The sequence below is a fragment of the Equus przewalskii genome, chromosome 12, assembly GCF_037783145.1.
Source record: "Equus przewalskii isolate Varuska chromosome 12, EquPr2, whole genome shotgun sequence".
NCBI classification, from domain to species: Eukaryota; Metazoa; Chordata; class Mammalia; order Perissodactyla; family Equidae; genus Equus; species Equus przewalskii.
In genome coordinates this window covers 5,087,974-5,114,139 of record NC_091842.1, presented here as the reverse complement: position 1 = coordinate 5,114,139, position 26,166 = coordinate 5,087,974, and the positions used below count along the sequence as shown (strand labels likewise).

At 44.3% G+C, this 26,166-nt stretch overlaps 1 protein-coding gene across 3 annotated transcripts in view; it reads right to left on the bottom strand.

Annotated features, from left to right (window-relative positions):
- The window catches only part of CYTH3 (cytohesin 3), a 92,111-nt gene that overhangs the window by 58,904 nt on the left and 7,041 nt on the right, over positions 1–26,166 (bottom strand). Inside the window, exon 1 of one of the 3 annotated variants that reach the window (XM_070567436.1) lies at positions 15,503–15,597. The exons of the other annotated variants lie outside the window; for them this stretch is intronic. Coding sequence (XP_070423537.1) covers positions 15,503–15,515 — 13 coding nt within the window. The 5' untranslated portion in view covers positions 15,516–15,597. Of the gene's footprint in view, positions 1–15,502; positions 15,598–26,166 lie in introns of those variants that run through there. 3 annotated transcript variants of the gene reach the window in all.

The window sequence follows — 26,166 nt, the reverse complement described above, 5'->3', positions numbered from 1 at the left end:
ACTCATAGAGATGAACATAAACCTATCTCAGGTAAGAGAACACCAGAAATTAACACGGTCATCACATGATCTCCCCAGTGTCTCTCCATTTACAGTGGAACACTGCTGTGTGAGTGTACCACCAAACCAGGAGGGAGGAGTTCACACGGTGGTTCAAGGGCATGAGGATCCTGGGCTGAGGCCCATCCCTCCACAGGGAGGCCGCCCGGACACCTGAGTTCATGGCTAACACTTGTTGGCCGCATAAGCATCTTCACATTTGGGACGGGAAGCCCCGTCTCTGCTTCTGGGCCAATGCCTTCACCCAACACTGCTCTACGTGGACACCGTCCGTCCTTGTCTCTGTTTTAGTGGACAGGCAGCCATCCGTCTCCTTCTAAGGAGGAGACTGTACTGGTCTTAACGTATCGGTTTTACAGTCTATAACTCTAAGATAGGAATCCATTTCCCCCAGTCACAAACTCTGAAGACACCACACTGTAGTCCTGAAAAGCCTCAACACAAGGCCCTCTTCCAAATTCTCTAATCCTAAAATCCTTTTCCGGCCCTAACCTGGAACAATTTGCCCGCTCTGCTTTCTTGCCCCCATCTGCGCTCCAGTCTTTAAACTTCCTCATTCCTGGTCTCTCCAGACTCCTAAGGCTTCACTTCCCTCCCAGTCAGCCCAGAGAGGCACCTTTCCAACGCTTTCCACCAGACCCACTGCCAAACCCAAGCACGGAGAAACTCACCACCCTTTAATCCAACCCAGCCAGGAGCACAGTTCTGATTATGAAAACAAACCAGGAGGCGAATCAGTTCTCCGACCCTGGGAGTACAACAGCCAGACGCAGGGAGGCCCTCGGAGCCGTGGCTGCAAGAGAAGCCAGAAGCGCCCGGGGATTAAGCACACTCCCATTCTGACTGCGGGGTTTGCGGACACCAGGGGCAAGTTCCCCAACAAGAGGGCAAGCAGGGACCTCTACTCAGTCTCTCCCTGGTGCTCCTGCTTCCCGCCCCGCCCTCCATCTATTCTCCCAACTGCCACTCTGCTCTTCCCGCTAAGACTACCAAGAGCACAGTGACTGCCAAACCTCATGACCCGTAATGACGGACCAGCTGCCATCATGGAAGCAGAGGATCCGTGTGCTTGCTCTCCCTAAGCCCTCCTGTCATGAGCCTGCTCAGTGACAGACTTCTGCCCAGGGCTCTGACCAAAAGAGCGTGACAAAGAAAGGGACAACTCAGAAACCACTTGACCAGTGCCAGCAACAACCAGGGCCCAGTGGTGACAGCCGCAGTGGCAGCCACAGGGCACCCCAAACCAGCCTGTTCGTGCTGCCTGGCGGTGGCTGCGGGTCTGACTGCCCAGCTTCCTTTGGCTGTGCTCGGTTTTCTGGGCGTGGCTCTCTCGACTTCCCGTAGGTCTTGTAACTTCCCCCATATCTTTCCCACGATTTCCTCGTATACTTAAATTAGCCACAGTCACTGGCTGTGATTTGCAACCAAAACCCCTAACTGGCGCATCAGGTGTGTCGGCCTGTCGGCTGGGATATCTGGCGCTGACACTCCAGCTCCTTGCAGAACTGGACTCCTGGGTCCCTCAAAACCACTCTCGACTACTTCACCTCTTCTCTCCTCTGTTGTCTCTGGCTCCTGGCATCCCAGAATTCCTCCTTCTTCCCAAGCTCCTTAATTACTGTTGCTCCCTAAGATCCATCCCTCAGTCATCCACTTTCCTCAATCTACGCCTTCTAACCCTGCCTTGGGTCCCTTGGGTATCTCAATGCTTTCACAACTTCAACTATCACCTAGGTATTGATTACTCCAGGATATTCAATTGCCTGCCCAACATCTTCACTAGAAAATCATATAGATAGATCAATGTTCCAAAAATCAATTCATCGTCTTATCCTCCACGCAATCTGTTTGACCTACTCCACGCCTTGATTCAAGTCTTTTCTATGTACCGAGTTAGACCAGCTTTACGTTATCTTTCACCTATATCCAGAGGTCACCGAATCCTGTCAATGCTACCTTAGCAATATGTTTGTGTTTTGTTTCCTTAAGACGGTAAATCTGTCTCTTCATTTGCAGTCCCAGTTTCTGCCGTATTTCAAGAACTTTATCACTAATCCAACCTTTACTATACAGACTATATAACCTTTACTTTCTAAACCACAGAGCTGGTCAAGTAACCTCCTTACCCACACAGCCCTACTCCGTAACCCTTATCATGTGTAGCCGGAGCCTAGGAGGCAGACCGTCACATGTTTGAGAGGCCACTGGAGGCCTCTGTCAACAAGGAGACTTCTGCGAGTCAGCCCTCTCTGTGGTGTGTAAATAGCAGGCAAGGAGGCACCCACTGCCCCGGAAAAAGAATAAAAGTATCTTCTGGGTTCGGACCCAGGTTTGCCTTCCCAATAATTCAAAATTCACTGGTCCAGGGGCTGGCCTGGTGGCACAGTGGTTAGGGTCACACACCCTGCTTCAGCGGCCCAGAGTTCACAGGTTCTGATCCCAGGGGTGGACCCACACGCCACTTGTCAAGCCATGCTGTAGTGGCGTCCCACATACAAAGTGGAGGAAGACTGGCACGGATGTTGGCTCAGGGACAATCTTCTTCAAGCAAAAAGAGGAAGATTTACAACAGATGTTAGCTCAGAGCCAAGCTTCCTCACCAAAAAAAAAAAAAAAAAGAAAGAAAAAAATTCAGTGGTCCAATCTGCATCTGGCCCAAGGAGCCTCTTGGAGGAAAAGGAGAGAGGCCCTCATTCCATCCTGTTCAAAGGGAGCCTGAAGCACTGGATGTCCCCAACTGAGGACTGTTGCCCGAAAGAAGTTGTCACCACAAGACGGTGGCTCTGGCTGCACATGGAAGCCTAGATGCTCACGGAGAGGGCTCGTTCCAGCACAACTTGTTCTAAAGACTGAAAGCCCCTGGGGACCCGAGGACTCCACCAAGCAGCTGTGCTCAGAGAAGAACAGCCGAGACTGAGTGCCAACTGACAGAGCTGTAGCTCGAGGATGCTCTGGTTCTCCGAGCGCATGGCTGGACCAACCCCTTTGGATTTAATGGATCCTCGAAGTTCTACAGGACAACTTCTAGGCCAAGAGGAGTCAGCCTGCAGGAGATAGTGGACTTCCTAGTGACCAATAAACAGAGGGCTCGGGCAATTTGTTGAAAAAATAAGGCATGTGGCCCCAGCTGGTGAAGAAGGTCATTCCATTATCAGTGGCTCTTCCCCGCCCACTCAGCGAAAGAATGAGGGCCTCTGATGCATCATTTCAGTGCCTCTCATCTAGTCCTAAAGGATGTTTCCAACCTCATCTGCCATCAAACCCCTGGTCACACTGAACGCTCATTCCCTGAGTACATCACGCTTCTCTGCGACGTGCGTGGATATCCTCCTCCCAGAACACCTCACCATCCCATCGCCACCTGCGCCGTCCCTTCCCCACCTGTGGACGACCCACCCATTCTTCAAGCCTCGGTCACCATTTCCCCACGATATTTCTTCCAAGGACTTCTACAGACTAGCTCACGCTTCTGCTCAGCACCAGCTGTCCTGTGCTCTGTATCGCAAGAGTTATGTCCACTTCCTCCCCGCGAAGCAGCCCCCATGTGTGGTGTCACTTTGTGCCTCTCAGAAACCTACCACAGGTTCTTTCTTATACACGGTAGTCAGCTAACAGATTTTACACTGAAATGAAAAATAAAATGCCACGTGTCACAAGTCAAACAACAGCTGGTGGTATGCTGCTGCTAATTTATATAGTTTCATCATCTCTGGAAATCACACAATAAAGGCTCAAAGGAGAGAAACCCCATTCGAGGCTGGAGTTTCCTGTCCTCCTCTCCACGGCTCTACGCTACCAAAAGAATAAGGTCTCCCATTATACAAAACCACTAAGGAAGATCAGCCTAGGTCCGGAGATACAAATCTACCACTGTTTAAGGAAATTCTGAAATGCTTATATAGATAGGATTGGCCGTTGCTTAAAAAGTAAACCAGCCCAGCCAGTTTAGGAAATGACACGTGACCATCCCTCCAACAGCTCGGAGCCTTGCAACCCTGACTTCCTGGTACTTAGCAGGGGGCTGGCAGGCCAGCAGGCCACTCAATTTTCTTTTTGAACTAAGTACGGTAGGATTATATCCTCCAGCACGAAGACAGCTTTGGAACCTTAACCAACTATACCGTGCAGACACAGACAAGGGGCTGAGAAATCCTGGAGAATATATTAAGAGCAAATAACCATTTCATAACGATTCACTTTCAGCCTCCACTCTCCTCAGAGCATATTTATACCCACCTGCTACACCTGGTTGCGAAGATATTATCAAAATTTCCGAATTTCCCAATTAATAACGTTCTAGAACAGAAAGCTCTCTTTAGCACAAAGGAATAAAGCTACAACTACTTGTATGAAAGACAACTTAAGAAATAAAACAGTTGCCTCAAGGTCAGGCAACAGGCCTGGACCAGCTTCTGACTTTGGGCAGACACCTAAAGCACGTTTCTTCACCCAAGGCTCATATCAAAACAGAGGAATGCTTGTTGAGAAGCAGCTCAGAAAACGCTGATCAAAGGAGCCACGTGTGGTGCAGAAGCTGCCCAGCAGCCACCACTCAGCCTCCGCAGGCAGCACTTCAGTCTCAGACAGCGAGAGCTGCATGAACCATCTCCACCCTTCACGTGAGTTTAGGCGAGAGCGGTGTGGCCTGCTAGAATCCGGAGGCACAAGTCCGGCAGAATCCCCCAGGGCAGTTGCCTGGCGGACAGTCTGAGCTCCACTTAGTTTTCAGAGGACAGCTCGCGTCCCCCACTCATAAAGGCTCAGCAAACAAATGACGACATCGAATAAATTAGTTACCATCTAAGAAACCCCATCCACCTTTCCCCTATCTTGCTTTCTGATTTCTGTTTAAAAACACAGTTTTTATTCTCACAAGAGTTCCTGCCAATTAGAAAGTTTCCTTTATGTCCAAGCAGTGCACAGGAATCTGACTTCTTATAAATGGATGTTTCCTTTCTTCCTATAAAAAGTCTCAACACGGGCCGGCCCAGTGGCACAGCGGTTAAGTGCTCACATTCTGCTTCGGTGGCCCGGGCTTCACCAGTTGGGATCCCGGGTGCAGACACGGCACCACTTAGCAAGCCATGCTGTGGTAGGCATCCCACGTATAAAGTACAGGAGGATGGGCACGGATGTTAGCTCAGGGCTAATCTTCCTCAGCAAAAAAAAAAAAAAAAAACACACAAACTTAAGTATAATGTAAATAACACATACACATGGGTAAGCATACTGAGTAAGCAAAAGTAAATTTAAAAAGAAAACCCTTCAGTGAAACTACTCTGGATGATACTATAACAAGGAATACACATCATTACGTATTTGTCCAAACCCACAGAAAGTACAACACCAAGGGTGAAGCCCCATGTAAACTGTGGACTTTGGGTGATGTTGACGTGTCACTGTTGGCTCATCAGTGGTAACAAGCTTACCATTCTGGTGAGGGATGTCCACAGTGGGGCAGGAGGAAGGCAGGGGGTATGTGGGAAATCTGTACTTTCTGCTCAGTTTTGCTGTGAACCTAAAACTGCTCTAGAAAATAAAGTCTATTTAAAAGGGAGGAAAAAAAACAAAAAGAAAGCCAGCCCTTCCTTTCCATTGCCCTCTGTGGGCTTCATGGGCTCTGCCCATCGTGCCCACAAGTCGCCAAGGTTCTGTCTTCAGCTCGGTCCCCCTTCTCTGCTGCACTTTCTCCTTTAGCAAATGTACGTGCTCCCAGTGCTTTAAGCACTATTATTAGTTAAGGACTTCCAAATCTGATTTTTGCCACATTATCTCCCTCCTAAGCTCCAAATCTACATCTCCATAGGGAGGGCTCGCTAGCGTCTCTAAATGAATATTTTCAAAATAGAGAACCAACTGAAAAGCTATGTTTCTAAGAACCATAAGATAATTTGGTAAGCTAGTAAGATACAAAATGAATACAGAGAACTCAACAGCTCGTATAAATTCAAACAATAACCAGTTAGACAATAAAATAGAAAAGGATACATTTATTATAGCAATAAAACATCAAAGATCCAGAAATAAATTTAATAATAAATGTACAAAACTTACGTAAGCGGAAGAAAAACTTTAATATCCTCTTGAATGACATAACAGACTTGAACAAAGGAAGAGGCATACCATGTTCCTGGATAGAAAGATGCAACAGCAGAAAGATGTCACACTCTCCAAAGTAATCTATAAATTCAACGCAATCTCAGTTAAGGCAGCAGCTGTTTATTTTCTGTCATAGACAAGCAGACGGTAAAGGTCATAAGGAAAAATGAGCAAACAAAAAGTAGCCAGGAAAATTCTGAAAAGGAAGAAAAATGAGAGAGGGGAGGAGGCTAACCCGAACCTATACTAAAACACCATGGGCTTGTAAGGAAAACTATGACATTCTGGCATAAGAAGAGACAGACCACGGGAACAGAATACTAAGTCCAGACAGACTCAAGTCAGATGGAAATTTAGTATACGATAAAGGCAGACGGTAAAGACGAACTTTTAATAAATGGTGTTGGGACAACACAGCCTTCTGGAAAAAAAGATAAAGTTGTAACGATACCTCGCCCCATATACCAAGATACATTCCAAATAGCTCAAAGGCTTAAATGTGGGAAGGGAAACTATACAATAAAACAGACAACACAGGCAAATTCCTTTATAATCTTGGAATGGGGACGTCTTTTCTAAGTATGACTCAAAATTAGGACGCCACCACAGGAAAAAAATGCATACATTGGGCAGCATAAACAAATAGGATCTTCTTTATGGTAAAAACAAAAAACAAAACAAACCAAAAAACCCAAGCAAACAAAAAGTCGTAAGCAAAGTCAAAAGACAAACGGCTAATTGGGAGATAACATGTGCCACCCATGGGGACTAATCCCCCTCACAAAGACCTCCTAGAAGCTGAAAAGGAACAGAGCAAGAACCCAGGCGATCAGCGGGCACAACAACGAGAGAAAGCAGATGAAAGCTGAGACGCCATTTCTGACCCATGAGGCTGCCAAAACCCAAAGGCTGGCCAGCGCTCCCTGCTGATGAGGCTGCGGGGGACCAGGCACTCTCCCACAGTGCTGGCGGGAGTTAAAAACAGTACACGGGTGTGGAAGGAGGTCTAGGGACGTCTACCAACATTTCAAATCCATTTCCTTTTGGCTCAGGAATCCCACTTGGGAAATTTCTCTCTCAGATAAATTTGCAAGAAAATGGCATATTCACTAGGCTGTTCATTGCAACATCATATCAAAAGACGGGAAGCCACCCAAGTGTCCGTCAGTAAGATGCTGCTTGAATAAACTGGCACATCCACACAATGGAATATTATGCAGCTGTTCAAAAAAAGTGAGAAAGAACTCTATGTACCAATATGGAATGACTTTCAGGAAATTACACGAAAAAGGTGTAAGAGAAGGCAGTGATAAGACTTTATATTTTGGTTATAACCGCATAAATAAACATTGTGAGGATAAACAAGAAACCAATAAAAATTATTATTTCTGAGGAACAGGTCAGGGGAGAGAACGGGCTCACGCATGTGCACACTAGCGCAATAAACACACCTCTCTCCAGAGGAAGGAAGGGGATGTAGCAGGGCCACTTTCCTTCACATAAACAAAACCACCCAGGGCCCAGGCGTGTTTATACTGCCAACCCACAGAGCCCAAGGAGGGGAGCTCAAGAACAGAGCAAGCAGCTTAGATTCACAGAAATTCTCAGTCGTGCTAAATCAACACCACACTGCCCACTCTTCCCAAACCCCCTCCACCCGACTCCTCCGTGAGGCGGCCCCGCTCTGTAATTCCCCAGCGGACACGGGGCCCCAGTCCTGAAGCTGCTTGAGATGACTGGGGCTCCTTAGAGAAAAGAACCAAAAAGAAAAAAGGCCCAGGTGAGAGAGACGTGAGTCCACGCAGGTTCCACTGCTTTCCAACTCTGTGCCCTCAGCCTGTCCCTTCAGGTCTGCCAACCCAGCCCAGGACCTAACTCCAGGTGCTCAAAAAATGCTTCTCCTCCCCCAAAAGTGCCAAGCCAGCAGCTCTCTGCCATATGTCTGAAAGGGGAAGAGAACCAGAGCAAAGATGAGATTTCTCCCCTCCAGACGCGAGAAGGCAAACTGCCGCTGATGCTGGTGAGATCAGAAGAGAGCCGGAGAGCCAGGACCGCATCGCCTGGGGGTGGAGGAGCCAGCCTCCAACAGGCAGCACCTGCACTAGCGGGTCTGGCTCTGCCGTCCGACCACCAGTGGCCACCAGTGACCAGGGAGCTAAGCCAGCGCAGGCTTCGGAATGGAGCACTTCACAGCCCAACAACGTGTCACCTGTGCTCAGCTGGCTAAGACAACTGGCTTTTTCCACTGCATCGCTCCCTGTCCCCCTCTTCTCTTCTCCTCCTGCCAGGCGATGACTTTAAGGGGTGGGCATTTGGGGATCCATAGGGAAAAGCTGAGTTGGGGATGCATTTCGTTTGGGTTCAGTGGGATATACTCATGTGGCTTTAGCCACTTCTGCGTTTTAAATTAAACGGACACATGACCCCCAGGAATACTCCTCTGGCCCCTGTACCTACTTACTTGATGAGGCGATGCCACAGTGCACGGTGAGAGGCGGTATTTTAACATGACTGTGTCTTTCAGGGCCCAACACCAGAAGGATGAGGGCCATGGAGGAGAAATGAGGTTTGAGCCGTCAGAAGGCAGTCTGCTGAAAATTTTTCTAATCACTAGATACGTCAACTTTTAAACAGAAGATATGATTCTCACTGAAGTCTAATCAAAACGGAAATTCTCTCCTCTTAGGAATATACTTGATGAGGCAACATGTAATATTATAAGTACAGCATATTTTTTTCTCCTTGGGTGTTAACTGTGAAAAAACAGAATTTATGAGAATCCTTATGGTTACATGTTTTAAATCTGTAGTCCCAAACTAGCAAGTAAGTCTGTCCTGAATTTGCCTGTGTGGTGTAGCCAACCACGTCTGATGCATCTTGTTCTGACGAAGGCTAGCAGTTCCACACCTTACAGATGAAACGACACACAAAACTGTCACCTAAGCAACAATACAGCCTGAAGAAACACATTTTCAGGTGACAAAATTCCTAAACCTATGCATCTACAAGTCATGATTAAATTATGTGACCCAATACAACTTAGTGGCAATTTTTTAATGGATTTCAATTGCTATTGTATGTGCATTAATTTGTATGTGCAATTATTTCAGAATTATTTTGTATATTTTTTCCAGAATGTTTTATCACTTGAAAATTCAAATATGATATGAATGAAGTTTCCTGGTAAAATCCAAAAACAGGAAGAAAGAAGACTGGAAAAGGCTTCAAAATGTCCCAAAAAATCTTGTATTACAATGGAGACTTAAAACTCTGATGGTCAAAATCCTTAAAGAAACTTTCCTAAATTATCAACAATTAAAATTTTTTTTCCATTCAATCATCTTAGAGGAAAGACTGGATTATCTTTCTATTCTGCGTACAGGAAAATGTTACAAAATTATCGTTATATGAAGAGGTTATCAACTAGCTTGAGCAGACAACCAAAATCATAGGGAGAGGGGCAGGCCAGTGGCGCAGCAGTTAAGTGCGCACGTTCTGCTTCTCGGTGGCCCGGGGTTGGCTGGTTCAGATCCCGGGTGTGGACATGGCACTGCTTGGCAAAAGCCATGCTGTGGTAGGTGTCCCACATATAAAGTAGAGGAAGATGGGCATGGATGTTAGCTCAGGGCCAGTCTTCCTCAGCAAAAACAGGAGGATTGGCAGTAGTTAGTTCAGGGCTAGTCTTCCTCAAAAAAAAAAAAAACCCCATAGGGAGAAAGTATTATAAAGTTGTGTCAAGAAAAGAATTGCATGATTTTTCTGGGTTTTGACTTGTTTGTGGTTTTATAAGCTTTTTTTTTTTAATAAACTTATAAGTTGTAGTGACCTTTTCGTTCCAAATAAATTCCTACTTTGGTACCCAATTTTATATTACTTTTCTTAAACAGGGCATTCCAAATTATAGGCGTTTCAGGCCCCACGAAAGCTGGCTCCTCCCCACTGATGACGGACACTGCAGTGGGGCAATTCACACGGCTTCTTCTACTTTCTTTTCATCACGGCCCTCACCACCCTTGGAAGGTCCACCTTTGAGAGAAGGTGTCCAGAGGGAGCGAGTGCCAGGCCAGACCCTCCTTACTTCATCTCTCTCCCATCAGAGCATCACCCTCTTCCCAAGTCTTTCTAAGGCCTTCATAAAGATCTGTCCAAAAACACCTCAAAACAGTACAGGGATGAGTCATAGAGAATGCGAATTTCTAAACAAATACATTTCACAAAACGCATAATCCCCCACCTCCTCCAAAAAACGCATTCGTTTCTTAAAGATTTTCCAAAACGTGGGCCAAAGTAGGTAATTATCCTCTAAATAAACATAAAAAGCCAATAAAAAACACACACACAAAAGCAGATCATGGTACTTTTACCTGACACGACCTTTTCCCATGATCGAATTTACTTTTTATGTTTTTCTCCTTCTAGTGATGTGGACTGTGTACATCTTACTTTAAAATTTTCCAGTGGTAATGGTAAAAAAAAAAAAAAAAAAAAAAGGGGGGCTGGCCCCATGGCCCAGTGGTTAAGTTCACGCGCTCCGCTGCAGGCTGCCCAGTGTTTCGTTGGTTCGAATCCTGGGCGCGGACACGGCACTGCTCATCAAACCACGCTGAGGCGGCGTCCCACATGCCACAACTAGAAGGACCCACAACGAAGAATATGCAACTATGTACCGGAGGGGCTTTGGGGAGAAAAAGAAAAAAAATAAAATCTTTAAAAAATAAATAAATAAATAAATAAAATAAAATTTTCCAGTGGTTACCTTTAATTTACTACTCTTTTTAAACCACACTGCTACCTGTATTTTTCTAATTATCAAAGTCAGAAATAAAAGTTGATATCCCCCTTTGTCAGAAGAAAAGGCAAGGCTCCTACTTTCTCCCGACATTCCTCTGCCTCCCCCTCCACCGACTTCTCAGCTTCAGTTAGTGCACCTTGGACCCACATTCATTACTGCAGGTGTTGTTACTGAATAATTGGGTTTTTTTCTTTTCATTACATATCTTCTCTTTCAAGAATTACTTACAACATTTGAATTTTGATTTGTAACCAAATTTATAATTATTTAGGTTTAATGTTCAAGTGATTTCAATTCAACATCAGATATTTTACACCACAACTTTCCTCTTCCTATTTCAATTAACCTTTTAGTGGATTACAATTTATCTGTGAAAAAGTTTTTTGTTCCCCAAGAAAAATTACAGAAGGTGTATCAGAAAGATTTCAGGTACGGGTAGCAGAAGAAAGCTCAAATGGCCTTAAAGAATAAGGAAATGTATTGGCTCATATAATTTTTTTTAAGTATAGTTGACATACAACATTATATTAGTTTCAGTTGTACGACACAGTGACTCAACATTTATACACATTATGAAATGATCGCCCTGATAAGACTAGTAACCATCTGTCACCATACAAAGTTATTATGATACTGTTGACTATATTCCCTATGCTATACATTACATCCCCAAGGCTTATTTATTTTATGAAAAGAATTTTGTACCTCTTAATCCCCTTCATCTATTTCACCCTTCCTCCACCCCAACCTCCCCCGACAACAACCAATTTGTTCTCTGTATCTATGAGTCTGTTTCTGTTTTTTGTGTGTTGATTTTTGTTTTGTTTTTTCAGATTCCACTAAACAAAACAGAGATAAGCAATCTCCCTGGTAGAGTTCAAAGGAACGGTCAGAAGGACGGCCCACCAGACTCAGGAGAAGAATGGGTGAACACAGTGAGAACTTCAACAATGAGTTAGAAAATATAAAAAAGAACCAATCAGAGCTGAAGAATACAATAACTGAAACGAAAAACTCCCTGGAGGCTACCAACAATGGATTAGATGATACAGAAGAACGGATCAGTGAACTGGATGAGAAAGTAGAGGAAATCGCCCAAGCCGAACCGAAAAAAGAAAAAACTTTTAATGAGGATAGTGTAAGGGACCTCTGAGACAACATTAAGTGACCTAACAATCACAATATCAGGGTCCCAGAAGGAGAAGAGAGAGGGAAAGGGGCAGAGAACTAATTTGAAGAAGTCATAGCTGAAAACTTCCCTACCTGCAGAAAGAAACAGGCATCTACGTCCAGGAAGCACAGAGAGCACCAAACAAGATGAACTCAAAGAGGTCCACACCAAGACACACTATAATTAAAATCTCAAAAATTAAAGATAAAGAGAGAATCGTAAAAGCAGCAAGACAAAAGCAACAAGTCATGTACAAGGGAACTCCCATGAGACCATCAACTGACTTTGCAGCAGAAACTTTGCAGGCTAGAAGGGAGTGGCTCACATAATTCTTAAGTGCGAAGGGAGGGTGAGCTCCCAGTGAAGGCAATGTGCCAGATGTGACTTCTCTGTGTCTTCAGAGAACATCTTTCTGTTGCCCTCACAAATTAACAACAATTAGTGTGATTATTTAATTCTCGGTGACAACCTTTTACCCTCAACACACTTAGCCTTGGCTCCACTATCTTCTGGCAAAGTTGCAGAAATGTTGAAAACCATCCCAAACTCTTCCTTCGTTCTATAGCCTTTTTTCCCCTCCTCTGACTGGCTGTTCGTGGGGCACTTTATCCTTGAAATTTAAAAATTTCACCAGCATACAGTTGCTCCTTCCACTAATTTCATTTAAGCAAAATTAGCCCTTGCAACATACAGAAGGAGTTGGTGTTTTTTCCAGCTTGAAGATACTTTTTTCCATTGTATCTCTGATTACTGTTTCTGTTCTATTTGTTTTGGTAGCTTCTTCGGGAACAATTATTTAGATCACAGCACTAATTTAACTTTCTACATTGTAAATTTTGCTCTTCATGGATCCTAGTGGAGCTAAAATTTCTCCAAATGCATTTAGTATCATTGCAGTTTCTTTCTCTCAGCTCATTCATTTCACTTTATCTGCCTCTCAACCAACTAGTTTTCATTTGGGCCCGTTGCCTTATCTCATCTTTCAATCACTTATTTCAGAGTCTTTCTTGAATTTTATCAAAAATGGCACAAAGCAGATTCATTCCAAAATTTACTTCCTTTCTATCGTTAATCATGTTCAAAATTATACTTTTCCTCTGTCTCGAAAAGTATATCTGCCCTCCCTGATTTTATTTTGGAAAGACGTTGCTTTTTTCTATTTATTATTGAACAGTGATATCCAGGCCCAATGTTCCCCCAAAACAGAATGGTTCTCCTTAGAATGCTGCTGAGTTTTGGCGGGTTTTTTCAGCTCTAAGTTTGCAAGCTGAGAGCCGACGCATATGGAAACTGCATCACCCATTGACGGGTGGTCCAGCTTCAAGGGAACTTCATCTCCGCAAGTCTGCTTCTCTGGGGATCCATCACGTTGGTTCTGTGATCAAGTTTCTGTACAAAACCCTCCATCTGGCATGGCTTCCGCTCCAGATACACGGGGTGCTGCCCACCGCATGACGGAGGACAGCTGCAGAGCCAAAGAGAAGCCCTTCCGGTTGGAAACCGCGTGTCCTCTGGCCTCCAAGGTCAGCTGCTCCCGATCACTGCTGCCGCACAGGAGCAAACCCAGCCCCAGCTCCCTGGGGGCACCTGGCATCACCCGGCCTCAGTCACCCTCTTCTCCTAATTAGCAGAGCCAACAGCCCATCCTCCCACATTTCTCGCAAGCCTTCGCCGAGTTCTCAGGGAATGGCGTAATGAGTCAGCCCCTGGTCTTGCTTCACCCTGATCCCATCTCTCATGACTCAGTTTTTCACCAGGTTTTTTTCTCAGTCATTTCCACTAGGATCTGGTGATTCAAGGAAGCAGGCGAGGGAGGAACTTAGACAAAGGCTAGTACTCAGTCTCCAATGGTCATTTTTTAAGGTGGTGTTCTTTTTTTTTTTTTTTTAAAGATTTTATTTTTTCCTTTTTCTCCCCAAAGCCCCCGGGAACATGTTTGTATATTCTTCATTGTGGGTCCTTCTAGTTGTGGCATGTGGGACGCTGCCTCAGCGTGGTTTGATGAGCAGTGCCATGTCCGCACCCAGGATTCGAACCAACGAAACGCTGGGCTGCCTGCAGCAGAGCGCACAAACTTAACCACTCGGCCACGGGGCCAGCCCCGTGTTCTGTCTTCTGAATTCTCTTCCTTCTGGGGTCAGCTATCCCTTCTATAGAAACTTTGCATGAAGTGTTCTCTGTCACACTGGTGGGCTTTTTCCCCATCCGTCTGGAGGTTCCTGTCACCTGTACATATTTAAAAACGAGATGGAGCTAGCTGTGTGGCTTCCTCTGATGCTGCACCAGGTACCTTTTCTCACTAGATTTGCCACGTGACTGGGACAGTTCAGACGTGCTCTGTTCCGGGAGCCAAGCCTGTCCACTGGCAGGCTTCACTTCAGGATGAAAAGTCGGGGAGACGGCCTTTAAGACAGATGGAAAAAAGCTTTACTCTGGGTGCTGGGACACACTCGTGGGGCCCCCAACTGTCCCCAGGCGGAGGGTTCAATCTCTGTAAAGAAGTATTTGCCAGAGGGTAAAATGCTATCAATTGTCTGCCTCAAAGAGGAAGGAGGGTGAGGAGAGCAGAGGGAGAGAAAGTTCGGGCACTGCGGCCTCCCCACAGCCCGGGAATTCTCCTAGTTTGCCGCACCGTCCACACTCACTGGCGTCCACACTACCGGCCAGCCTCTGTGCTTCCTCTCCGTCTTCATTCTGTTTTATCCATTTAAAGGTTTCCAACTTCTTGTTTCTTCCAAAAGTTTCTTCAATTCTCTCCTCTACTAAAGGTGTCTTCCAGTCTGTCTGCTACTGGCAGGTTCCGATCGCTTCCTTTCCTGTCCTTTGCTGGGATTTCAGAGCGAGTGGAGGATGCAAGTTGGGTCTCATGTCCACGCAGGGATCGTACCGGCAAAGCCTCATGGAATCCCTGAGAAGGGGATCCTTCGTTCTATTAACTGATTTCAACGAAGCTCCCAGGAAATTCGGTTTCTTAAACCTATATATTGCACACTGGTCTTCAGAAAGACTAAAAGTTTTCTACAGATATGATTCTCTGGATACAACTACGCATGATATTACAAACGAGGGATTACGGCAAACAGTCCTTCTCCAAACAGTAAGCTTGAAAACAAACCGCCAGCTTCTCAAAGAGAAGAAAATACACGCCAAGCGTCAAGACAGCACGCAAGCTGCAGATCTGAGCCTGTGACAGAGGTGAGCCAGCCCTGCAGCCACTCCCCACGCCAGAACCAAGCCCAGCCTCGATTCCACCCACAGGAGACGCACAGGTACCGTATCCTGAATCACGCCACAACGTGGAGGAACCTGGACAACGGGATCGTGCTACAACACGGAGCAAGCTGCCAATCCAAAGAAGCCACACACAAAAGGCCACACACTATATGATCCCATTTACATGCTCTGTCCAGAACAGGCAAATCCACAGGGAGAGAGAGTAGATCAGCGGTTGCCAGCGGCTGCGGGAATGACTGCTAATGCGGACAGAGTTTCATTCTGACGTGACGAAAATGTTCTAAAATTAGGTAGTGGGGATGGTTGCACAACTTTATGAATGTATGAAAAACCACTGAATTGTGAATGTTGCGCAATTTTATGAATATGCCAAACACCACTGAGATGCCTAACTTGAAGGCAGATGACTACTATATGATTACAGTTCTTTTTGAAAGGGAATAGGTACTTTACCACCAAATCAGACTCCAGGCTCACAATCCCTCACTCCTGCAACACTTCAGCAGAGCCAACATAACTTCAAGAGAATAAGGATCTCCGATACCATACAGAGCAGCAAACCAATCACTTATAAATCTAAGAAGCTTCCAGACTATTCCTAAGTTTAAAAAAAAAAAAAAAACCTGAGTAAAAATGGGGCAGGACAGAGGGAGAAGAGACGTCTAAGAAGTTTCTGGAAGAGTTACAAAAACAATTCTTCCAGTGGGAGGCAGAAAATAGTAACTTGTGAGAAGCCAGAAGACTCAACTGTTCCAGTGTAAAGCCCGCAAGGATTCTTCAAAACGTCGTTCACGCCGGTATAGACACAACAATGAGCTAGCTGCAAGAGAGAACCGAGTCCTCTTAAATTTGCTCAGCAGTATTCATTGATTACAGCCACTAAAGTGTCACTGGCTTATTTTTCCCATAAAGTTTAAACGGCTGGAAGACAGTGAACAATATTTTCGTGCTGAATAACAAAAATATTTCTTAGTGATGCCCTGAACCACAGAAATGCAAAGAGATCATCTAAAAAACAGAGGATGGGATTTCAAAGAAATCTGTCCATAAAACCGAATCTAAAAAGAACAACTCGCAAGATGACTCCAGAATTGCATGATTTCTTCAGAGGCAGCGCTGGTCTCGAATAGCTCCCAAACAGGATGTCTGGCTACAATTAGGAGAAATCTGAGAAACCAGACCTCCTTCACATAAAAAAAAGAAAAACGAAATGCTTGAGACACACAAGTATGTGGAAATCACTAGTCTTACGATAATTACATTTATCACCAAGACTATTTCGAAACACACCATCTATCTTCGGCTACAGGGCGATGAAACGTACTTGGTCCTCATAAGTCAGAGCCGATCAAAGACGCGAAGCTTTTATAGCAGTTACATCGAAGCAGATGTGTAAGCTGGAAATTTAATTTTATCGAACTGCTGATTCTGTACTTATTTGCTCTCTGGTGAGTGCATAAATATGAGTGCTACTCAACGGAGCTAAGAAGAGAGAGCTCGGCTCCCCTTCGTGGACACCGTCACCTCTAGATGAACATGAATGATGCTGACAAGTCCTTGCCCCATTTTACATTAGGAGGGGTCGGTCCCCCGGGTTCTCATAGTTGCTATTTTCTGCCTCCCACTGAAACAATACATCAGCCTCACATATATTCTCTGGTTACGTGGTTGTATACACAATGTGATTAAACGGGAAAAACGAAACGCCTACTGGGCGAGTCAGAAACAAAATGAGTACCCGAGGGTGGAATCTCAACCATCCGTCTGAAAGGGAGACTCCTGGATCCTGTCGCTGGTTCTTGAATATTTTTATAGAGTGTCATTTTTTTCCCACCCTGCCCTTTCCTTTGTTGAATTTTCATACAATAAGTTTGCTATGACCATCACCGGATATACTAACAACAACAGAAAAGTTACAGCTGGATCCGGTATTAATCTCAGCTGCAGCTAAAGCTTCAAAGTCCTGAAGGCCAATAGGAAAGAGCTGAGGGAGGGAGGAAGAGAAAGACTCGTTCCTGAGAGATTTAAGGTTTGCTCCTCATCCCAAAGATCTGGCAGCCAAAGCATCTCTTTTGTATTATGCGTATATAGTTTGTCTCACTAAATTTTCCAGCTAAGGCTCATTTCTTTATAAAGCCATGGCCAAATACTAAGATAAAATCCTTCCTATGTTAAACCAGACAACTAATCCTCTCCATATGGGGGCAGGTCTAACAAACCACGGTGTGTATTTGTTCCAAGTCCACCCACACGCATATTCCATTGACATCTGAGCCGTTTACTAACTCCTTTTGGTTACCAATCTCATCCACATTTACCAAAGAACAAGAAACACGAATGTGACTTCGACCTTGAATCAAGCAGATGATTTTCACGTATTTAGAAACCAAATCACTTCTCTCTTCTGCTTATACGTGTAATCTAGACTCTACAGGATGCAAATAAGGACATTAGGCAACCAGCCCGGACTCTTCAAAAAAGTCACTGTCACCAAAAAACAAGAAAAAAATTCTTTTAAAGAATGAGGAGCTATAACTAAATACAAGGTGTAAACCTTGATTAGAGCCTAGATAGGTAAGAAAAATAGCTATAAAAGGCATTTGCGGACCAACTGGGGAAAGCAGAATTTGGACTACATGTGACAAGATATTATGGAATTACTGTTAGTTTTCTTAAGTATAGTAATGGTTGTGGTTAAACAGGAGAATGTCCTTAGGAGAGAAATGCTAAAGTATTTAGGGAGTATTATTTGTAACTTACTTTCAAATGGTTCAGTCAAAAAAAAAATCACAGTATGTATTAGAGGGAGATAGGGCAAATGTGGCAAAATGTTAGCAATTGCTGAATTTAGGTGAGAATATATGGGTAATCATTGCACTATTTTTTCAACTTTCTGTAGACTTGAAAATTTTCAAAATACAAAGTTGGAGGAGAAAAGATACAATACTCATATCACCAATCATCAGTTATTCATAAACCCAAATACAACAGCGCTTCCAATTCGCTCTGCTAAGTATATAAACGTGGGCCGGGGCCTAATATGTTGATGACTAACCGTTTTAAATGCCTACTAATTGTTTGGGATTTTTGATAAATTCTTTTCATTAAACAATTTCACGCAGGTTTTTTAACGTCAGTTTTGTTTTGGGGTTGGTGTGGGTTTTTTTGTGGGGGTTTTTTTGGTGAGGAAGATTGGCCCTGAGCTAACATCTGTGCCAATCTTCCTCTATTTTGTACGTGGGATGCTGCCACAGCATGGCTTGATGAACAGTGTGTAGGTCCACACCCAGGATCCCAACCCTCAAACCCCAGGCGGCTGAAGAGGAGCAAGAAAACAACCACTATGCCACTGGACTGGCCCCTTTAGTGTTTTAAAGAGGAGAAGCTTGAAGCTTAAGGAGATTACATAACTTACACAAAGACTCATGGCTAGAAATGCCAGAGCTGCAGAGACTTACTTAAAAAAAATCTGTCAACAACAAATAACAATCAGTTCAAATGTGTGAGCAAACTTGTGTAAGTGTGCACAAAGCAGAGAGACGCGTTCTCAGAACAAACCGTTAGCATTACAGTTGACGATCTTCCGCCTTGAACTGGGGGAATTATCTGAAATATCCTTCAGTGGCTGACTTGATACAGGAAACAGGCAAAAATCCTGAAGTCCCAATTCCCACGGACCACAGCGGGGAAGGGGGCCTCTCCAATCCCACAGGACCAGGATTACCGGGGAAGGAACGGCTGCATGGTTATCTCTGGCATGAGTCATCTCAACAAAGTCAGTCATGAAGAAGCACCACCGAGAACAAGGGCTGCCCGCCATGCCCCCGTGGTTCCAGATTCCAGTGAATGGATGAAACCAACAGTCTCTGGGACGAGGGAGGGAGGGACATGTTTAGGGTCATTAGGAAAAAAGAGCTTTAATAAAACATGCAGAAACAGTCTCATAAAATTAAGGGCTTATGCTAAAAGCCAAACTCCCCTCTCCAGCATGTGGGGAAGATGTTCAGGTTAGTATTACCATCCAAGCTTGGCCTCACTCTCTCCAGTGACAGCTAGAATGGCCCTGATCATCAATAACTTGGTAACTCTTTAATTAAGGAAATGGCTCTCCTGTCAAATCAGTTGCTGAAATTCCCAGTCACAAGATAAAATCACCCAAGCCAAGCTAATGTGATCACAGAATTTCTAGACGTTCTCTCCAAAGGCAGCAGGCTCAGCCAGTGGGCCCGAGGGCACGGCCCCGACTTCAGAACTCCCGGGCAGGCCTGCACCAAATCTCAAGGTGGCTGGAAGGACTAGGATACAGACTTCTCTCTCAAGAGTAAAATTCTTTTTTACCTTACGTCAAATCTTTACAGTTGACATGGAAAAGGGAGAGAAAATTTCTAATGCAGAACTAGCCAGAACACTTCTGAAATAGAGTCTTTATTAGCTTTACATGCAGGATTGTCTGCTCCTCGCCAGGATCACAACACTTGACGGGAAGACAGGCAAGAAGAGAAGGCCCCAGACTCCTCTATGGTGGAGGAAAAAAGGGGAGAGGGGGAAGGCAGTGTGGAAGGTAACAGACTCTTAAATCCTAAAATTAAATGTCTAAGTGCTAATGGCAGCAGAACCCAGGGAAATATTTCAGCTTATGTTCTTTCCAGATTAAAAAAAAAAAAATTAGTCATGTTCCGCATGTCCAGCCAAATTACTGGGCATCTGCGAGGCAGAACAACGAGTGGGGGTGCCAAACGAGCGTGGGTCCCACATGCACTCGGACACTGCTGGCTACCAGAAGGTTTACCGAGCAAGATTTTGAGTAAAGACCAGTCTGACCACAAGAAGGAAGCGAGGAAGGCATCGGACTTTCTTTTGCAAAAAATAAAAACATCACAGTAACCATCTGACTAGTATACAGCTTAACAACTATTTTAGAAGAAAAAGCTAAGTTTTAGAAACGTTACTTCGGGGAGCCACAGCGGATAATCTGTGATTCCCGAGAAAACGCAACATTTCAGAAGAACAGTTATCCAATATTAAGATTCTTTCTGCAGAAGGCAATGAAAGGCATCATTTTACTCTGGATATGGCTCATACTCTCAGAAGCGCAGTCATATACTGAATCAAAGCCTGCATGATCACTGTCCTCCCACACTCGGGAAATATGGCCTCATCGTGCGAACAGGCCAAACGCTGAACAGTCACTAAAACCCTCCAATTTTCCCATACTCTAACACAAACAAAAAATGAATTCATTTGTCTGTCTCAATTCAAAAAAATTTTAATCTAATTACTGAAACTTAGAAAAGGGCATTCTTGATTATTTTATTTCCTCTCTGCTAAGAATTAAAAGGAAGTCCTGTCTTCTCACAGAATATGAAATGGCCAGTGTCTGCCACTTTTGATTACTGCATTTTTTAAAATACTTGTGTTAAAATAAATGTAATCCCAAGGACTTTCCAAATGAAACTGCTAACGGATTTGTGACATATGAAAATATATTTTGTTTTATTAAAAGTGGAAGAAAATGGGGGCCGGTCCGGTGGCGCAGCGGTTAAGTTCGCACGTTCCACTTCTCGGTGGCCCGGGGTTTGCTGGTTCGGATCCCGGGTGCGGACATGGCACTGCTTGGCAGCCATGCTGTGGTAGGCGTCCCACGTATAAACTAGAGGAAGATGGGCACGGATGTTAGCTCAGAGCCAGGCTTCCTCAGCAAAAAGAGGAGGACTGGCAGTAGTTAGCTGAGGGCTAATCTTCCTCCAAAAAAAAAAAAAAAAATGGAAGAAAATGTTAGTCTCAAAAAGAAAATATAACCTAGCTCAGTTCTTTTTTTTTGTTGGGGGGGACGGTGAGGAAATTGGCCCTAAGCTAACATCTGTTGCCAATCTTCCTCTTTTTGCTTGAAGAAGACTGTGGCTGAGCCAACATCCATGCCAGTCTTCCTCTATTTTGTATGTGGGATACCATCTCAGCGTGGCCTGATGAGTGGTGCGTAGGTCCATGCCCAGGATCCGAACCCGCGAACCCTGGGCTCCCGAAGAAGAGCACGTGAACTTAACTGCTACACCACCAGGCCAGACCCCGTAGCTCAGTTCTTTAAGTGATAAATATATACACTTAATGAATACTTATGGAAGAGAAAAAAGGTTTCCTCTTTGCATTCTACGGTGATGAGATCCTTACTGGATTAATCAGAGAATGAAACCTGCCTGCTGCTACTGGCAGTACCAGGCGAGATGCCTGCACTCCTAGTTACAGTGCATCTCTACTCAACCATGTACACAAGAAGGGTGTTTACTGTCCCACATGACAGGAAGTGTGGAGTGAGGGAGGCTCCGGGGGTGGGTGAAATTCAGCAGCTCAACCACAGTGTCAAGGATCCAGCTGGTCATCCTCAGCATGTGGGTTTGGAACTGGACAGGCTTACGAGACATCATGAATGCAAGTTGTCTACCCAACCAGGCCCTAAAAAGTCCATCGTAAGTAAAGGCACCACTTCTCGTTTCTTTTTCTAAGAAGGAAGAAACTCTTCCAAGAAGTCCCCTTGCAAACCGCCCTTCACATGAGGCTCATCGGCCAGACTAGGGTAACATATCTCTCCTCCAAACGATGATAAGGAAAAAGGGATTTCCGTGCCTGGGTTATGCATTTAAGATTCACTCCCTTGTGATAAAGCTCCCTGCCCTATGGATAGATACCTGAACAAATCAGGATTCTTTACAAGGAAGCGAGGGAAGATGGATCTGTCATAACGCACCAAGAGCATCTCCTACACAGAGTTAAACACAGCCATACGGATGGCCACAAACTTCCTGGCAATGGGCAACAGAGAGATAAGCCGGCTGACCACTCCTTCCCCCCGCCCCCGACCAAAATATCTAGGTCCCATTTTATGCTTTTAAAATCAAGGGCTGTTATATAAAAGTTACTTTTTATAGAAAGGAAAAAAAATATTCAATATTTTTAAAAAATCTATCAGCCACCCTAGCACTTAAATCAACTATTGAAAGAGCTACATAGTACGGCTTTAATGAATCCGCGTATTATCAAATTGTGGTTTTAAAGAACTTCCAGAATTTAAAATAATAAATGCAACCCAGATGTCCACTAAAAAATGAAAACAAGATTGTTTTCACTTCATAGCAACCAAACAGGTCAGCCCATTTCCTCCTCCAGAGAATTCTCAGAGGGCCACAAACTCCACTCGGAGAGCACGTGTTTCATACGGATCTGTCCGCAGAAAAAGGAAACTCCACTGTCCAAGATAAACGGAGAATATTATATGTTCCCATGAAAGTGAATCAGAAAACTTCAGCAAGGCTGTGTCTACACGCTGCCAAACATCTGGATGAAAACTGAAAAAAAAAAATCTCTAACTACCCAGATATTGGGAAATACTTTCCAATCGTCATTAAAATGTCCAGTGCTATAGCAAACTGCTTTTATTTGTTAATTACAGGAATAAATTTTTCAAAAAGAGATGAGTACGTCATTTAAAATAGCCCTGCTGAGAAGTTCAAGGCAGGAACTTATTTTCTCATGTTTGAACAGGGCTCCTGGTGATTTACTGAAAACTAAGTCAGTTGAAAGAGCAAATTTGCTCTGTGGAAGTAAATTACAAAATCTTCTTAGGCAGCTAAGTTGACTCAGGTGAGGCTTTTCTAATATTGACAGAATACTGAAAGATTTACCCAAAATAAACGCTTAGTGAACGGTCTCCAGCCAAATTATAAAACACTCCGGAACCTCGAGTCTATTCTGTCACGTCAGTTGGGGAACAGACACCAACTGGTAGAAGTTTATAAGTTTGATTAACTTCAAAACTCAGGAGAAAGAGTTATACATTTTTCGTCTCATTTAAATGACTTACCATTTTCCCATCACTTCAAAATGTTTATTATATCTTAAGTAGCTTTTAGGATACTCTGATAAACCCTGTTTTTTCATTTCATTTCACTTTAAAAGTTTCAATAGTCCTATATCACAAACTGATAAACTGCTTCCTAAAGGATCGCCAATAACTTTTTAAAATTAATCTATTACTCCCAAAGCTATCGAGTGTGTGCACAGAAACAGCATTACCCGTCTAACTCACCTGATATGAGCTATTGTTGGTCCTCTAGCAAAAGGACTTACTAGAGAACAGTTTAGTTACTGTCCCCTAAGAAAGCCCCTACTCTGGCTTTCCCTCTATTCTCATAACATGAAAAACTTCCTTTTTTTTTTTTTAAAGTCACCAAATTCAGTAGACATTCTCTATCCTCATTTTAGGCCACCTTTCAAGAGGAATTAACTTCTGCCATACCACACAATCTTCAAGGTTCCCTCGACCTCACTGGTTATCCTTTCCCAGGCTCTCCTCAGTCTTAGGATTTTTCTCCCTTCTCTCAACTCTCTCCCCTCTAAGTGATCTCATTCATCTATTCCCATGAATGAAAGCCTTCCCAATGTGCATCTCCTACCCAGACGGGTCTTCTAAGCCGCAGACTCACACAGCTGACTGCCCTTCTAGCATCTCCACCAGGATATCTCACGAACAAGTTCCATTTTAAATATCAAAATACCAAAAGTGAACTCCTGAGATTCCGCTTCCCGTAAAAACTGACTAGTTTTCTGCAGACCAACCCTTCTGCCAAGAACAACTAAGAAAGCTGAACAAATTATAGGAAACAACTGTTAGAAGGTATCAGACGGCTACCAATGCAGTTAGGGCTTAGGAGGCGAGGATCCCAGAGAGCTAAGTGCAGAGAGGTGAGCCCGGTAGTCTGAGCCCCTTTTCTCCTTGAGACGCTTGCCAATTCACAGCAGAAGCGGAGAGGACAAGAAGCTAAGGAAAAGCAAGGGGTTGAGAATCTGAGGAGGTCAGCAGAATTTCCAGCAGTCTTAGGAGACTGGGGCGGGGGGACAAAAATTAGAGTTCAGGGAATGCCGAGTAGACCAGGCCTGGTAAACACCCCAGGCTTTCAACTGGGACCGCCGAAGAGCCATACCCCAAGAGAAGGGTAAGCCAGGAGTAGACCAATCCTCACGATTTTAAAGTGCTACTTCCCTACCTTAATTGCCTGCCAGAGGCCTCTCGAGGAAGATAACCAGAGGGTCAAATTATCTCGACAGTTTTTCATACACATTGTCTACTTGAAGCTTAGCAGGCAAATCTAGAGTCAAGATCACATGACTGAAAACCAAGGGTAACAGAATACACTCACAGGACACCCAAATGCTGACGTTATCAGACACAGACTTTACAACAACCGTGATTAATACAATAAAGAAATTAGGGGACAAGATGAAAGTTTTCAGCAGAAAGTTGGAATCTAAAAAAGTGATCAAGAAAACTTAAAAGACAGTGACAGGAATTAAGAACTCAAGGGGCCAGCTCCACGGCCCAGTGGTTAAGTTCAGCGTGCTCCGCTTCGGCGGCCCAGGTTTGGTTCCTGGGTGCAGACCTACACCACTCATCCATGGCTATGCGATGGTGGCATCCCACATATAAAATAGAGAAAGACTGGCACAGATGTTAGCTCAGGGAAAATCTTCCTCAAGCAAAAAGAGGATGATTGGCAACAGATGTTAGCTCAGGGTGACTCTTCCTCAGCAAAAAAAACAAAACAAAAAACAAAAAGAACTCAACAGATGGATTTAATGGCAGATTAGATAGAGCTGAAGAGAAGATTAATACACTGGAATATACGTCAGAAGAAAACATACAGCATGAAGCATGGAGAGATGAAAAGGATGAAGAACATGGAAAAGATCTCAGAGACACATAGGACAGGATGAAAAGGTAACCAGGTCCCAGAAGGAGAAGAGACAGGGAATGCAGCCAAAGCAATGAGTGAAGAGATAGTGACCAAGAATTCTCAAAATGGAATGTAAGATCAAGTCTTGTCACAGCACTACCAAAAAGAGCCACCACTGCCACCAATCCCAAGAAGGACAGATTCCAGGAAACTCACATCTAGGCACATCACAGGAACACAGCTGAAAGAGAAAAACCTTAAAAACGGCCAAAGGAGGGGAAGAGACACCCTACCTTCAAAAGAACAAGACTGACAACTGCTGAATTCTCAACAGAAGCAATGGAAGCCAGGAGGCAATGAAATGACACGTCAGACCTCTGCAAGAAATTAACTCGATAACCTACAGCTGTACACCCAGCAAAACTATCCTGTAAAAGCCAGGGCAAAATAATGACATTTTCAACAGGAAACCAGTGAACCCTACCAATGGTTTTCTCCCAGCCCCACCACCCAAGGCTTCCCTTTCTCACTAGGCAGCAACACCCCCACTGAGTCACACAAGCCAGAGATGGAGAAGTCATCTTTGACTCCTGCAGTGCCTTCCCCCCTCACCTCCAAGCCGTCGGCAGGTCCCTTCGATTCTCCAAAGCTCATCTCCTCACCAGGAAAGCTACGCAAATTAAAACAAGACATCACTTCTTACTCCTGAGATAGGCAAACGTTCACAAACCTGACAAACGCCAAGAGGTGATTAGAACGCTCCTAATGATAAAGCAGTCTGTCAGTATCTAGGGAAACCGAAAGCCTATCTACAACCCAGAATTGCGATTCCAAAGACACACTCTCGAAAAACTTTCACACGTTTGTAAAAGGAGACGCGCCTAAGGAGTTCACCTTAGTATCTTTGTAACAACAATGAAAGGTCAACACAGAAATCCAATACAGGACAAGATAAAACATTACAGTGGTTAAAAAAATAAACAGGGTCTATATATAACATAGATAACCTCAAATGCAAGATGCAGGACATGACACACAGTATGACACCATTTTTATAAGTTTTTAAAACAAACCAAAAAGATCCA